Here is a 16780-nt window from a genome sequence, read left to right as displayed (position 1 = left end):
AGTGAACTTAAAGAAATATCTTGAAGGTGCAGATAAGAGGGAAAATTGATGAAATGAAGAAGGTAGTGAAAACAAAGAAGCTTTAATGACATAACTTTAGACTTTTCATAAGGCTTACATAAAGCGCCGGCTTTTGGTGTTTGATGTATAGCTGATTGTTTCACCCCCCTCATGCTGCTCTGTTATAGATGTGATCTTCATGGATGGGTCAGTCTGCTGTATGTGAAGTGTTACCTAATCAGTCAGGTCAGTCTTTATATAACATTGCTGTGTATCTACACAGAAAAATCAAATACTGACTTGATATATTTAAATGCCAGAAGTTCTTTTCCTAGAAACAAATCAATGAATTGAATGTTTCACACATTTAACACTGAGGGTAGACCTCTTCCTGGGGATTCCCTTTTAAAAGGATTTAACAGGATTTCCCTCCCATGAGAACCCAGGAGTTACCAATCCCTCCAAACCCTGCTGACAGAGGGTGGTGACCCCTTGACATCTCTCCCTGACCCCAACCTGGAAGGTCACAATGGAAAACCCAAATATTCCCTGTGGGACTGTTTGTTTTTCCTGAAATACTTTCTCAGTGGAAACTTAAGTTCATAGTTTGAATCAGTGGGGACTGGTACTGTTCTCAACACATCTGGTTCCAGCTCTGTTTCTGCTGAGAGGAAGTGTGTGTTATGTTGGATGTTTGTAAGGCTTGGAGATTCGGGATTCGGGATTTAAAACTCTCACACGTTACCATCATTTAGTCCAGAAAAATCATCAAGAAATTTTTGCATATATCATCAAAGAGGTGCCAATCTATTAACAAAATTACTGAACAGAAATCAGTTTGCTTGAAACATTAATCACAAACTCTTCCAGAGCAATGTGTCCCTACTTACTTGAGGCATAACTTTGCACTAAACTGTCATGTTGGTGCTATTATTATTTAATACCTACATTAACTAAAGACCCTAGAAATCCTTGTAGCTTTATAGCATTGACATATAAACAGGTTTAATAAATAAATTATCGGTTTTAGAGCAAGGCCAATAAAAAAAACTGGAAAACCCCAAAAAACTTCAGTCATTGTAATATTTACTTTATTTTTTATTTCAGACCCAGGGGGATCTGTATCACAAAAACTAAAACAAAACAGTAAACAAAAACAAACTATCAAAATATAAATATAAATATTAAAAATAAAAGGAGATAAAATTCCACCCTGGCGAACACCATTGGAAACATGGAAGGGAATAGATGTCACATTCCCCCATCTCACTCTCATTGTTGCAAATACCAATAAACCAAGATTCTAAGGGAGCCTACTTTTAGTCAATTTTAGAAATAATTTTTCATGAAAGTTCATATGTATAGAATTGAGTCCTTCCAGGTCATGTTTAGCCAGGGACATCTCCTGGACACACAGAATGTCACATCTCGCCATCAATTTGTCCACAACAACGTGGCATGATTTATCATTTTCACTGTGGGCGACACACAGCCCACGCACATTGTAAAACACAGCACAGATGTTCATAGGGAGGTTGATTCATTCAACACAGCAGCTACTATGCAGACTGGTGTTACACCAAAATCTGTGACCCTTCAGAATCTGTGACCACAGTTTCTCTGCATATTGGTCATAGAAGATGAGCAAAGTCTTGAAAAACCCTTGTATTTAAGTCTAAGTTAATTATAGTGCAGGTAAAGTAAAGTCAGACATTCTCATAGCTATCAGAAATGGTGTTCTAGGTCACTGATCTTATAGTATGAACTCTTCTAAAATAATAGGTGACCCTCACATAGCCCAGAATACAGAGGTCACTATTTCTGATAGCTATGAGAATGTCTGACTTTACTGTACCTGCATTACAATGAACTCAGACCTAAATACAAGTGTTTTCAAGACTTTGTTCGTCTTCTAAGACGTATGCAGAGAAATGTACACTATCGCCCCCCCTGTGGATTCTGATGGGTCACAGATTTTGGTGCAACACGTCCATCTTGCCAAACCCAACAGGTGGCAATTTATCTAAGTAATGTGAAACAAACCTCAAAATATGTTCACCACATTCATTCAAAACCTTCAGACAGGCCTTGATATTATTCATGTCCTTATGTGGGCCCTTGTGCGTGATATATCGTAGCAGTATTTGGGCATACTTCAAACAAGAGCTTCTTGGACTTCTCAGTCCACTCAGATGAAAAATCTTTTGTTGTCAACAAAACAATTTCATCAAGACTGGGTCTCTTCATTTTCACCACAATAAAGTTAAAAAGTTCATCTTCCACTATCACCTTCCCATTATCCATTTTGTAGATTGCAGGTTTTGTGCAAGTCCAAGCAGAACCTCCGACGGCAGCATCCACCGCTGTCGCCATGTTGTAGACTCCTTATCATGATACAGTCCATTTGGAGGAATCAGTTGATGATATCCTAATAGCCAATAGACTATAGATACACCTATGTTAGGGCAATATATGCATCCCTAAAATAAATGTCATTTTCATTGTGGTGGAGCAATAAAGCTGTGTCCCAGTTTCCCTTCTTGGCCTTGTCTCTCTGTTTTGAAAAGACAAAATGCACCTTTTCTTTTGGGGATCAGGGAGAGGTGGTTATCTAACCTGTAAACTAATGCAGCCTGTAAAAAGGGCAGCTAGTTTGCATACCAGAATAAGTTGGGAAAATGGGATTGGACTTTCCTCTGTCTAAATGCAATGAAGTGTGAGGGCTGCTAGATGGAAACATAGCTCCCTCTTGTGGTGACTCTGTCACTATGCTCTTGGAATGTGTGAATGAAATGCATGAATATGGAGCTATAACAGCTACCAAGACACTGTGTAATTTATTTATTATAATGCCTCATGATTCTGTTATACAAGCCACAACCCTAAGATTTCTTAATCCCCTACCTATGCTTCCACAATTATGACCATTACTCTAAAAAAAAAAAAAAATATTTCAAATTATTGTAAAAAGTTGCTCTTCAATGTACTAAATCACTGTAACTGAAAACATGCTAACACATGTATAAAAGACAATAAACATGCAAGTTATGTGATTAACTAAAACCGAGTTAGTTTATAAAATATCCACAAACCAAACCTTTCATATTTAAATGTGAGTAGATACACATGCATCAGAATTTGCTTTAACTTTCCTCCAATCTGGTAAAAAGTGACATCAAAAGTGATACGAGTATCATGATAAAAAAAAAAACGTAGTATAAAGCATATGGATGTTCTGATATTTTCTGAATACCTCTTCTTAGCCTCTGTTTCCGACTAACATTCTCAAACGGGTGGAAGCTGAAAAGCAGGAAATCTCTCTCGTTGACGCTGACAATGAGAATGTGGTTTGGTGTGAATGCAGAAATGCAGGAATGATCACAGACATGGTGGCGGTCTTCACAGGGGTCAAAAAGAAAGTGATGATGTAGCATTTGTTGAGATGCCACACTGCTTGCTTTCGCTCCACCTTTGTCGTTCTTCTTTTTCTGTACTACCATTTTTGCCTTTCCTTGTTTCTGTTTATTTTCCTGAACATCAGCTTTTTTCTTTCTTATCTGAGCCTTTCTGTCTACATACTCTTCCTCCAAATGAACTGTATCATGATTGCTATGTTCTGTGCACAGCACACAAACACGAGTCTGGTCATTCCTGCAGAAGAACTCCACAATGCGGTTGTGCTGCTTGCATATTTTGTCCTCCAAGTTGTGCACAGGATTTGTCAGTTTATGTCTTTTTAAGGCGGCAACTCTTTGATGAGGCTCTAGGTGACTTTTGCAAAAAGAAGTCAAACACACCAGGCAGGTTTTGTAGGCTCTGAAACAAAAGTCAGGGCAATAGTCACACGGTACCTGTCCTGGTTCTGTTAAACTTGTGCTGTCAGCTATCACATGATGTTTTTTGAAATTCTCCACAACCTCTCTGAATCCAGTGTTGGTGGCAAGTTTGAGCCCTTTGTTGAACTTCTCATTACAGAGTGGACACTGATACAGCTCTTTGTCTGCCCAGTGCCTGGTGAGACACGCTTTGCAGAAGTTGTGCCCACATGGTGTAGAAACAGGTTCGGATAAAACCTCCAGACAAATGGAGCACTGAAACTGATCCTCAGACAGGAAACTGCTGGATGTAGCCATATCTAAAAGACAGATTTTAAAGATAAAAACCACATACACTCCCATCTTAGTTGTTCATAAGGGCAATTGGTATGAGTAACACAACAACCATAACAAAACAACAAAAAACAGAAGTAGACCCAAAAAGTGACTGATTTGGCTTTGTATACATTCTAATAAATAAGTTTAATTTAGTCACTAAATAAACATAGCTTCATTATATGATTAAGAAAGTTTACCTTCACCTTCTTGGATGTGACAGCTCTGCTCTTCTGTTTTTGCAGTCTGAATGTGTGTAACAGGATGTGTTCGGTGTGGATTTGTTAAGTTTCATTTCTCAGTAAGCTAAATTATGTAACCGTGCTCCTCCTATGCTGTCTCCTCTTTCACTCAATAGTTTATAACAAAACCTCAATAGTGGTGTCTCATAAGGCAAATGATGACATGAAATTAAAACCCATCTTCTATTTACAAAAACTACTACTAACTGCTTTCGTTCAACTTTGTAACTTTCAGCAACTTTCACAAGTATCTTTACTTTCATACTTTTCATACTTTGTTATATACATTTTTGAATGTTTATTTATTCTTGTGTTTTTATGATGTCTCAGTCTTCACAAATCTACGTTAAAGAGCCTTTGTTTGAAATTTTTCCACAATTTTTGACAGATTGTCACAGATTGGTGAACCTTTGCCCATCTGACACGCTGCCAGAGGTTTGCAAAACAAGCCTTCTGCTTCTATTTCCTTTTGGGGGGTATTTGTAGAACCTCTGTTATGGTTTTTGAAATGAATCATAATACAAATATTCTTTCTTCTGTGTTACATATCCACAAGTTAATGATTGTGACTGAATTTAAATATAGTAAATCCAGAAGTAATTATTGGTGGCTGTTTCTTTCACTATGAATTTAAGAGAAAATGTGCACTTGAAACGCAGAGCCGACTGGCTTGTCTGCAGTCTTTCATTAGAGGAATTGTTTGTCCATGTTCATGCCATTGGGTAGACATGGGGAGCCATGTGTTGTGTTTACATATTTTTTCAGACTTTGTATACCTGGTCTTTAATTGTTTGTTGTCTTAACTGGTGTTTGGTGGTCATATAAATGATTTTACTGAGCTGTTAACCGGGATTCTGGACTTTCTGCTGATACCACATGTGTTTAGTTACATTTACATAACATTTACAGACCTGACGTTACACCCGTGAATCCGGGTATTAACCCCTTAACATGATGCGGGGGCTGTAACTAAGTTTTTGAGGACCCTATCTTTTTTTTTTTTTTCTATTTCAATGCTATGAGGCTTTTGGACTTACAAATTACGTGTTTTTACAAGTCTAATTTAAAGGCAAAAGTTGGACAACAGATGACAACATTGGTATGGTATGGTAATAGATGGCCTTTATTTCAATGTGCAGACATGAGGGGTGTATTATGTACAGATCTTAGTGAATGTTTATCTATTCTTGTGTTGTATGATATGCTTTGATTCAGTGCTTTTTATCTTGAATAATACTATGTGACTTCAGTTTCGAACGGAGCTCATGATTTAATTGCTTTGATTTATCCTCATTTAATAAAGGGTGTGTATCTATACGGGTTTTGTATTTTATATATAGTCTATGGGAAAGTGTTAAAGTGTCGGAAATGTATCTAAAATTATTGAAATTAATGATCATAAGTGTTTAAATAATGGCAAAGATGTGATGTAATGTGTAATGGGCAGTGGAATAACTTCTGGTTTCGATTTGTGGTGACTGACCCTGGAACTTAGCCTGGTCTGGAGCAGGCTACCTCCACAGAAGAAATCTCCATGGTTACTTGTGTCATAACATATTACACTTGCAGTATCCTGCTTTTGTGCAACCAGATCACAGATGAGCTGAGCCAGGAACACCAAGATATAACAGCTTAGGCCCTTATCTTGGTTTTGTGCAATAGACCCCTGTTGTGAATTATTTATCCATCTGTCTCTGACATCCTGGTATGTGTCTGGTTATAATCCTTTGCCGTCATTTGTAAAAACAGATGGATGATATTAGATGGAAAAGTCTGTCAGGGAAGGTAAATGTAAGAGGATGAGGGTAGAAGGAGAATGGAAACGTGGATGATTGGACAGACAGAGCACTAAGTCTCCAGCATGCGAGAACATAAACACTATAATAATAATTTTAAAAAAAACAAAAAAAAAAAAACATCTGTAGTTAACATTAGTTTAAAGTTTTAACACTTCTTATTTTAATTAAAAAAAACTTCAATGAGTGTCTTTCCAGCTGTTTTTCAACTTGTTCGTCTTCTTCCTTTCATCTGTCTTGCTTTATTCCAAATTCACTACTAGTTAAATATATTAATATATTTGCCAGCTGAGATAGAAAAAAACAGCTGCACTTGACACTACAAACAACCCCTTTCACTTGGTTTATTTACTAAAGATTTAGAAGCTAATGTTCACTTTAACTCATATTTACTTTAATTCACACATGCATATTACCACAAACTTGTGTTTTCTTTGCTTGTAAAAGCAGTCTCTGGAGCCCTCTCATGGGCTTAGCTAAGCAATGTTTTTATAAGTGGGTCCCCATTTAGTTTGTGCCACGTGAAAGAACTTGCATGCAAGCAAGCACAAATGCAGCACACATTACAGGAGCCAGTTTGTGTACACAATGGAAATAAAGGTGCCATGATATACAGAGAAAAGTGAGAATTTCAGGGCAGTTAATGCAGATCTGAATAATACTCTTTTTTTTTTTTGTTTTTAAAAGCTCCACAGGGAACAATTAAACCCTGAAAAAAACAAATACTTTGGCAGTACAACATACACAAGACAGTTCTCTAAATGTATCTCTGACATACTGTCAATCTGTCTAATTAGTAACGCTGACAAGATGGAAATAGTAAATAAAAAGCAAGATGATAAATAGACACAATAAATGCTGAGAACAGGAGGCTCAGAGTAACAGAGTCAGGTAAAGAGACCAAGAGGGAGACTGATAAAAAGGAGGAGAGACAAAACAATGTTTAGGAAAAAGCAGAAGGAAGCTGAGCCACAGCATTTATTAGTTAACCAATTTAATAAATAAACCTAAAACCAGAGCAAGCGTAAAGCCCAGAAAATCCCATCACAGACCAATAACACAACCGCCACGTCTTTTAACATGACCACACTCTCTGCAGCTGCTCCCTGTTGCAATGAAAACAAAGTGTGGGATCAACACACTGAGCTGACGGAGGATTAAAAATAAAGATTCATTAACAGCCTTCAAATAGCATCACCTAATAAGACTGCATTTTGTTTGTTTTGAAGGTCATTAATATAACAAGAAAAGTACATTTCATCTGATAGCTCATTTCCACATAAAAGTAAAAATCAATTGTGGCTCCTACGCCTCATTAAAACAAAACATTTCTGTTGCGCTCATTTCTTTTACTCAGAATAAGTACATTAATCTGCTCATTTGGCTCATTTCAATAGTAATTATCCAGTGTAGTTCACAGGGCTGGCCTGTAACAAAGCTTAGCCTATGTACAGCATTTCTGTTCTGCATTTGCATGATTATTACACATTTTATTAATTATGACACACTCAGTGAAGAATCAGAATATTATACTGTCTACATACACAGTATCTGCACATAACCTTCGAGACTAGTTCAAATCTAGATCAGTTATAGTTGGGAACTTTTTAAATGAATTTCTGTAATATTCATGTTAATCAAACAACTCTTTGATACAATAAGTGAAAGAAAACACAAGCTTCTCCCAAAACTTAAATGTGTTCACAAAATCAATGGGCTGAATTAAGAACATGTATTCCTATAAGTTAACCTTTGACTAGGGTGAGATTACATTATTAGCTATTTAATTTAAACATTATACCAGAATTGGAGATAAACAAGAAAAAAATTATTAAATATCTATCTATCATTAATATTCAAATTATCAAAAAGCCCAATATCAATAAAAAAAAATGGCACATAGCGTACAGAAGAAAGGGAAAGAGAAAATTCATTTTTATATATATATATATATATATATATATATATATATAGTTGTTTCTGACCCAACTATTCATCCACTAAAGCATCGAGCTGTAGTTCTGCTGAATGTTTATTCTTAAGTTGCCCGTTCCATGTTGGAGTCCAAAAGTACAACTTTTTCAGGGAATAACATCTCCATCCATGCATATATAAACCAAGTAAAGGAAAGTTTCTTGATAAAACACTAAGTGCTATACAGTGTCAAATGTGCCAAAGCCTGTGCTGAGATGGTTCCAATATAGCTTGTGCTTGAAGTATTGTGTCTCTTGAATAAATATAAATAAAATGTTTGAATGCACAAACAGAAAATTTGGATCGCTTTGCAAAAGAACAAAAGAAACATATTTTCCAGTCTAGCAGCCTTTACAGCACAAAAGTTAATTAAAATTATGCAATTAACATGGATTAAGTACAATCATGGCGCTGTGCGAGCAGCTGCGTGCTACGGCGGCTCTGCCTTCTCTATTCCTTTTTTTTGTGTTTTATATGGTTCTTAGACGTGGTTTTCTTTTTTTCCTTTACAGTAGTCAGTACCAGGTGCAATTCTGCACATGGGAAACCTACTTTTATTGTTTTTCTATTTGGATTTCTGCTTCTTTTGGCACTTTTCCAAACTTCGGCGGGGGACACCTTTGGTTTCAGCCACGGCTCCATTGTTTACACCAGGGACCAGCTGTTAGCTCTGAGCGGCACTGCTCTTCTCTACGCGGAGAAGCCGGAGATTCCCGCGGAGATACGGAGAAAAAGAAGAGGCTGCAGAGCAGGAAGAAAGCTCCAGGAGAGGAAACGGAGGTACAGGCCATATTTACCCTCCGTGATTATGGGAAACGTTCGTTCCCTCTCTAACAAGACCGACGAGCTCACGGCACTGACCCGGCTACAGTGGGAGTTCAGGGAATGTAGCCTCATGTGTCTAACGGAGACGTGGCTGAATGGACTTATTCCGGACTCTGTGGTTTCCCTGGATGGATTTAAACTTTCGCGCGCGGACAGGAGTGCGGCGGAGAGTGGTAAGAGGAAAGGCGGGGGACTCGCGGTGTATGTCAACGAGAGATGGTGCAACCCGGCGCACGTCTGTGTAAAGGAACAGCTCTGCACCAGGGACATTGAGTTACTCGCTGTGGGTATGCGGCCGTATTACCTCCCGAGGGAGTTTTCACACGTTATATTGTTTAATGTGTACATCCCTCCCTCGGCTGATGCAGCAGCTGCTTGTGAGCTGCTCCACAGCGCAGTGACTCGGATGCAGACTCGCCACCCGCAGTCCCTCCTGCTGATCAGCGGGGATTTCAATCACACCTCGCTCTCTGCCACTCTCCCTACTTTCGTCCAGTACGTGAAGTGCCACACCAGGGAGAACAAGACGCTAGACCTACTGTATGCTAATGTGAAGGACGCATACACCTCCGCCCCCCTCCCCCCGCTTGGACGCTCTGATCACAACCTCGTACATCTGCTCCCTGAATACACACCCAGGGTGAGAAGACAGCTGGCACAGAAGAAGTCTGTGAAAGTGTGGACCGATGAGGCCAATGAGAGACTGAGAGACTGTTTCCAATCCACAGACTGGGAGACACTCTGCAGCTCTCATGGAGAGGACATTGATGGCCTGACCCACTGCATCACGGACTACATCAGCTTCTGTGTGGAGAACACTGTGCCAACCCGGAGGGTGCGGTGTTTCTCCAACAACAAACCCTGGGTGACCCCTGAGCTTAAAGTCCTCCTGAACCAGAAAAAGAGGGCTTTCATTTCAGGGGACAGAGAGGAGCAGAGGAGAGTTCAGCATGAACTCCAGTACAAGATCAGGCGAGCCAAGTACAGCTACAGGAAGAAGCTGGAGGAGCAGCTGGAGCAGAAGAACACACGGGACGTGTGGAGAGGGCTGAAGGAGATCTCTGGATTTGGACAGAGTGGTGCCAGAGGGACAGCTGATGGAGACCAGCGCTGGGCCAATGATTTAAATCTGTTTTTTAACAGATTTGATTCAAACCCCACTCTCCCTGCCCCCCCTCCCCCCTCTTCACACATCCCCAGTCCAGCGTCTACCATCCCCTTCCCCCGACCACCTTCATCTTCACCTCCACTTTCACCTACCCCCCATCTCCACTCCACACCAATGGACTCGACCACCAGCCCCCCACAGCCCCCCACTGCCCTCCACCTCCCCCCTCTCCTTTACATCGGCCCAGGTGAGGAGAGAACTGAGGCGGCTGAAGAACAGGAAAGCTGCAGGACCCGACGGCATCAGCCCCAGGCTGCTCAGGACCTGTGCAGACCAGCTCTGTGAGGTGCTCAGGTACATCTTTAACCTGAGCCTCAGCCTGGAGAAGGTCCCTGTCCTGTGGAAGACCTCCTGTGTGGTTCCGGTTCCTAAGATATCACACGCGAAGGAACCGAACCATTACAGACCCGTCGCCTTGACCTCCCACCTGATGAAGACCATGGAGAGGCTCATCCTCGGTCACCTCCGCTCCGTGGTGTGCACCACGATGGACCCGCTGCAGTTTGCCTACAGGCCAAACATCGGGGTGGATGATGCTGTCATCTACCTACTGCACAGGGCGCTGGCTCACCTGGAGACCGCTGGGAGCGTCGTGAGAGTCATGTTTTTTGACTTCTCCAGTGCGTTTAACACCATCCAGCCGGTGCTGCTGCGGGGGAAGCTGGAAGGAGCTGGTGTGGATGGAAAGCTAGCCGCGTGGACCATCGACTACCTCACCAACCGGCCACAGTACGTGCGTCTGCAGAACTGTGTGTCTGAGGTGGTAGTCTGCAGCACGGGGGCCCCTCAGGGAACAGTGCTCTCACCGTTCCTCTTCACCCTTTACACCTCGGACTTCACCTATAACACCAGCAGCTGTCATCTCCAGAAGTTCTCTGACGACTCAGCCATTGTGGGCTGTGTGTCTGAGGGGAACGAGCTGGAGTACCGGTCAGTCATCAGGGACTTTGTGGACTGGTGTGAGCGCAACCACCTGTGCTTAAACACCAGTAAGACCATGGAGATGGTGATTGACTTCCGGAGAAGGACACTACCCCACACACCGGTGAACATCCAGGGGAAGGAGATTGACCGGGTGGACAGTTTCAAGTACCTGGGTGTTCACCTCAACAATAAACTGGACTGGTCACACCACACAGACGCCCTGTACAAGAAGGGCCAGAGTCGCCTCCACCTCCTGAGGAGACTGAGGTCCTTTGGAGTATGCAGACCTCTGCTAAGGACATTTTATGACTCTGTGGTAGCCTCTGCTGTCCTCTACGCCGTTGTCTGCTGGGGAGCGAGCAGCACCGACCGGGACAGGAAGAGACTGAACAAGCTGGTCAGGAGGGCCAGCTCTGTCCTGGGCTGCCCGCTGGACTCTGTGGAGGAGGTGGGTGAGAGGAGGATGTTGGCCAAGCTCACATCCATCATGGACAACACCTCTCACCCACTGCACCAGACTGTGGAGGGGCTGAGCAGCTCCTTCAGCAGCAGACTGAGACACCCTCAGTGTAGGAGGGAGCGCTACCGCAGGTCCTTCATCCCCACTGCTGTCAGACTGTACAACTTGTCTGTATAGTCATATTACTGTGTAATATTTATTTATATTTTACTGTGCAATACCCCCCATTATCAATGTCATCATATTCTTCATATCCCACCATCACCATGTAAATATGTATATAGTCTGTGAGGTTGTTGTTATATTTAATTTTATTTTATGTATGGATGTAGTGTGTGTGTGTGTGTATGTATATATATATATATATGTATATATATATATATATATATATATATATATATATATATATATATATATATATATATATATATATAATGTATGTGTGTATGTATGTGTGTATGTATGTATATATATATATATATATATCTTTATATTATAACGGTACATATTTTTGCTTTTCTTAGACTTGTAAATAATTTCTATTGCACTTCTTGCTGTGATGCATGTTCACCTTATTTTGCCTCTCTGTACTTTATTCTATAACAAGAGCTGCTGTAACAAGTGAATTTCTCCACTGTGAGATAATAAAGTCTAATCTAATCTAATCTAATCTAATTATTTTAAAACATTAAAGGCAATTAAATATGGGGCATTTTGATTACGTAATTATACGTATTCATCTTAACTTTTTAAATTTTTGTTCAATTAAATGATTGACTATCATTCTAAAAGTAGTAGAGGAGGCAAGTAGTAGCCTTAACATGCCTGTGAAACTGTTCAGGTACAAAAGCCTTTTTGTGAAGTAACCAGCAGGTGTCGCAAACACATTGTGGTTTCGAGCAAAGTTTCCCTCCGCTGTTTGTAACACAGTAGGATGCGGGGCTTCAGCGTGACACTTCAGGGGGGTGGGGGGGCGTGGGGTTTAATTGACGGAGTTAAATGTTCCTTCATCCAGCGTCGCGGGTTTAATAGTAGGTGACAAACAGCTGCTGGACAGAATGAAGCTCCCACGTCTCCATCTTCATTTTTCTCAGCCTCTTTGTCACTTACTGCTGGATTTGTCCCGGTGAAGAGATGTAGAGCAAGTGTTTCAGGAGGGGGAGTTAGAATGGATCTGACCTTCCCAACTAAACACAGCCTTTCTGTTTTTCCCTGATGGATACATGACAACCGGCAGAGGCACATTCTTGCAGGCGCGTAACCGAGCGACGTGAACGCGATCTAGTACAGTAGAGCGGGACTCATCAGTTTTAGGTCTGTTTAAGATTCTTTTTTTAAGATAGTATTTTTTTAATTATTTTTTAGCGTGTAAATGCACGTTTTTCATGTAGCCAAATTGCGCACATAACAGAAATATGGGATAAATCACAAAACACGCTTTCATTTAATTTTAAAGAAATGTGCAGATTAATATAGATTTTCGTGTCCGATTATGTTATGGAATATTCTAAATATGAGATGCGAGTGACCTCTGAATGAAGGCTACTGGATTTTTTAAACAAATTGGCACATATTTGCTGCATTAGTTGTGTCTCAGATCAACTTGTACAACGGTGAGCAATTTTTGTGCAAGATGAATCTAAAGATGGGATCGGCTGGTGTCGTGGGGAGGAACACTCCACCCAACAGATAGGATCTTTGGGCAGGCAGAGGGGAGGGCAGCTTGTGCCGAGTGTTCTGGCTGGCTGCTCGGGACGCTTGACAAGTCCCGCTGAAAAACTTCACAGGGGCAAAGTCCAGCCTGCAGCGCAAAGGAAACGGGGTGTAAGTGGGTGTGTGAGAACGCGCTGGGAACTTAATCACATGTGATTTTACAGAAATGCTCCAAAGATGGCGGTGGTAGCAGCGGCAGGAGTCTCGAGTAGCCCTGGAGTGCAAAAAAGTGGATTTGTGGAGGTTTTGGTGCGGGAACGGTGGCATAAAGTTTTGGTCAACTTGAGCGAGGAAGCGCTCACGTTGAGCTGCGAGGAGGGCAGCGTAAACGACAACGTCAGCTCTAATGGCATTACCAATGGATCTTACCTTGACAACAGTAACGCCAACTCCAATAATGGCCCCCAAATTGTTCGCACCGCTTTCACGGACCTCCCGGAGCGAGTGCCCGAGGCGATCGCCAACAAAAAACGGTGCGTCAAGGTGACCAAGCAGGAAGTCGGGGGACTTGGCGTAAGCATTAAAGGGGGCAAGGAGAACAAGATGCCTATCCTCATAAGTAAGATATTCAAGGGGCTTGCAGCAGACCAGACCCAGGCTCTCTATGTTGGGGACGCCATCCTGTCGGTGAACGGCATGAACCTGCGGGATGCGACTCACGATGAGGCTGTGCAGGCGCTGAAACGAGCTGGGAAGGAGGTGACTCTGGAAGGTAGGCAGATGTTGCATGAGAGGATCACAGAAACAGGGGGACTCTTAGACGAAGAGCATAGGGCCAAGGGGATCCCAGACTTTTTACTCCCACATGCATGCTCTAATTAATGACCACCTAAGAAATGAAATCTTGTATATAAATGCACTCGTGTGCGTCTGTGGTTGTGTAAAGACATCTTTTTGTATGGGATGAAAATTACCTCTCAGAGACCCTACCTGTGCGCTGGACCCTGCAGATGCCTCAGCTCCCACTATGTAAAACATGCAGTTAGAGGTTGAAAAAGCTTTATGCTCCACAGACTGATATTGGGTTAGTTTGTGCGTCATAAAAAGACAAAATAATAAAAAAAAAATTCAAATACAAAACAAAAAACATAAATACAAAAAAAAAAAAAAAAAAATGCAAGTTAGGTGTTATACTTACCAGACGATGAGGAGGAGGTATTGAATAAAACCCAGATTACAGGAGGAGAGTGAAAAACATCAGGATTTGAGTGTTGAAACAAAAGAAAAGCAGTCATTCATTTTACTCCAGCAAAGGGGGCTACTTGATAATGGCAAGGAAATTTTGATCTAATTTATATATATATATATATATTTCATACAAATTAGTTTATAGTTGCCGAGTAGTCTGCCCCACTGTATAAATTATTCTGTATAGTTTGGGAACAGGTCACAGACTGGTTGCTTTCAAAGGAAGGTACATGGGGAAGGATGCAAGATCAAACTAATATCATCTCTCATCCTCTCACTCTTGTAGCAAGACCACTTAAGACTTTTCAGTGGCCAAACATTTCCTCAAGTGTACCCTCAATGTACAGTTTAATTTATTTTTTCAGTAAAAAAACAAATAAACAAGAAACAAAAACAGTGGGAAACAAACACTCCACTATGAAGGGTGATCCTCATTTATGTACCACATGCACAAATATACTGGAAATCTTTGCACCCTTGTGTCCACTTTTGAGCTTTTATTCCCATTTCAACGAGGACTCAATGAGACCATAAGAACCCTCTCTCTTTCAACTACACACATGCATGCCACTCTCATAAGCACACGCATGCAAACTCAGTGATGATTCTCCCCATGGGGACACACTGGCTGCACTGCAGAGGGGAAAAGCCGGTCCCAGCTGAGAACTTATCGAGATATAAAAGAAGAGGAGGGAAGGAAGGAAGAATGGGAGGGTGAGGAGCTGAAATGTGAATTTAATGGGGAAAGTGCTGAGCGGAAGTGAGATGGATGGAGCGAAACAGAGGGAGCGCTAACGAGGGAGGTTAAGAGACTAATATAAAACTGAACTGTGAGAGTTAGCAGGGAGATAACAGAGAGATGGTGCTTCTACGTAAATGCAATTCAACAGATTATTTGCATTTAAGAATTTTCCAAAACTTAGAAGACATGCATAAAATGCATTTTCAGTGGGTGTGTGACAGGTGCTGAATGTGTAGCCAAGCATGCTCACATTCATTTGAGCATAGCGATATGCAAAGTCCACAAATGAGTGATATATCCTCTATACCTCCAGAGAGTGAGCCACCTTTTAAGATTTTAGAGAAGCACATTGTATCACACGAGGAAAAAGATCAAGAGGAAACATCTGATGCATCTCTTAGGAAAAAAGTACCTGTCACATGGGAATTATACGTGCCGCTGCATCTTTGTTCATTTTGTCTGTGTGTCTTTGTGCATGAAAGACAGTTTGCAATCTGTGTGTTTTACAGAAGTACTAACAAGTCATCTTGGAAACTCATTTGGAAAATGAACTGCAGTTTTAAGAAATAACAGGCAGTGACTACGCTGATCCAGGCAATGAGATGCTAGCAGTTTGACCCTGTGGTCTAAATCTGCACTACAACCAGACAACCAGGGTTCAAACCTCCATGTCAGAGAGCCACCGCTTTGTTGAAATCTCCCTCAAGCCAGAGTTTCACTCTCTGTTGTCCCTGCTCTGTGCTCAGCATGAAGTCTGACAAGCCAATTGGGAAGTACTTTGGGAGGCAATCAGTTTTCAGCAGCATTCTCTAAGCTCCCAGCAACCACGGCCAGTGGTGTTATGGTGGTACAAGCAATGCAAAAAAATGAGGCGCATTCAGTTACAAACTATTGAAAGAATGTTGAATGATAGAGGTATAGACTGTGTGGAGAATATTCCCACTTTAAGCCTAAAACTGTCTGCTTTGTGCAGTGCACTTTCACTTGACATTTGCCTCGAAGATTGTTTGCTAATGAGGTCCTCTCTGAGCACAGCCTCATCAGGTCACCTTTAAATGACGGCATAAGGCAAGTGGCAGTAATAAAGGCTGTGGCGTGAGCTTCTTTTGTGACATTTTGACATGTCATAGTGAGCTTGAGGAATCCCAAGACCTGAAAATGAAGTCTCAAAGTGGAATTCATTCATCATTTATTATTTTCTCTGACATGTCAAAATGTCTTCTGTGACAAGGTCTAATGGCCGACTGTGCACAGGTGATAAAAGAAGAGGGTTTTGAACTTTTCTTTGAAGCTTTCAAGACTTTAGAGCAATGCACAGATGCATTTGAGGACATGTTGTTTTCTCATTTGCATGATTCATTTACAGAAAGTATAAAAGATGAAGAGATCAGGAGGCAGCATGATGATGCCAGGAGGGGGTTACGAATGCCAGCTTTTCTCCCCACAATATATTTTGGCTTTGTGATGTAATTTGAAGTAATTTCTCATTGAATATTTTGTTTTTGGTGTACTGAGGTCTTCACATTCTCCAGAGAGATTGTTGGCTGCTTTTCATATGCAAACACCTTCTCTCCCAATATCAAGCCTCCATACAAGA

General features: G+C 41.3%; 2 protein-coding genes across 6 annotated transcripts in view; one reads left to right on the top strand and one right to left on the bottom strand.

Annotated features, from left to right (window-relative positions):
• Positions 1 to 1080: 1080 nt before the first annotated feature.
• LOC121642465 (E3 ubiquitin/ISG15 ligase TRIM25-like) lies at positions 1081 to 4417 on the bottom strand. 3 transcript variants are annotated; one of them, XR_006010889.1, is made up of 3 exons: positions 4352 to 4417; positions 1878 to 4135; positions 1081 to 1828 (listed from the first exon to the last, which is right to left on the bottom strand). XR_006010889.1 is itself a non-coding variant. In XM_041989223.1 (2 exons), exon 2 carries the CDS (start codon positions 4131 to 4133, stop codon positions 3144 to 3146), a length of 990 nt encoding a protein of 329 aa, XP_041845157.1. In that variant the 5' UTR covers positions 4134 to 4135; positions 4352 to 4417; the 3' UTR covers positions 1081 to 3143. The 3 variants fall into 3 exon arrangements, 2 of the variants coding, with proteins under 2 accessions (XP_041845157.1, XP_041845158.1); XM_041989223.1 differs by having other exon boundaries at positions 1081 to 4135; XM_041989224.1 differs by having other exon boundaries at positions 1081 to 4135; positions 4358 to 4404.
• An 8203-nt stretch (positions 4418 to 12620) lies between these two features.
• The window catches only part of sntb1 (syntrophin, basic 1), a 35039-nt gene continuing 30879 nt past the window's right edge, over positions 12621 to 16780 (top strand). For 2 of the 3 annotated variants that reach the window (XM_041988112.1, XM_041988111.1), the window contains exon 1: positions 12622 to 13965. In XM_041988112.1, the coding sequence (XP_041844046.1) occupies positions 13431 to 13965 (535 nt within the window). In that variant the 5' untranslated portion in view covers positions 12622 to 13430. Of the gene's footprint in view, positions 13966 to 16780 lie in introns of all 3 variants that reach the window. The other variant, XM_041988113.1, reaches the window with a different exon arrangement.

Source organism: Melanotaenia boesemani, chromosome 6 (assembly GCF_017639745.1).
Source record: "Melanotaenia boesemani isolate fMelBoe1 chromosome 6, fMelBoe1.pri, whole genome shotgun sequence".
NCBI classification, from domain to species: domain Eukaryota; kingdom Metazoa; phylum Chordata; class Actinopteri; order Atheriniformes; family Melanotaeniidae; genus Melanotaenia; species Melanotaenia boesemani.
Note: the sequence above shows the minus strand (reverse complement) of the source record. Positions and strands in the feature narration are given on the sequence as shown.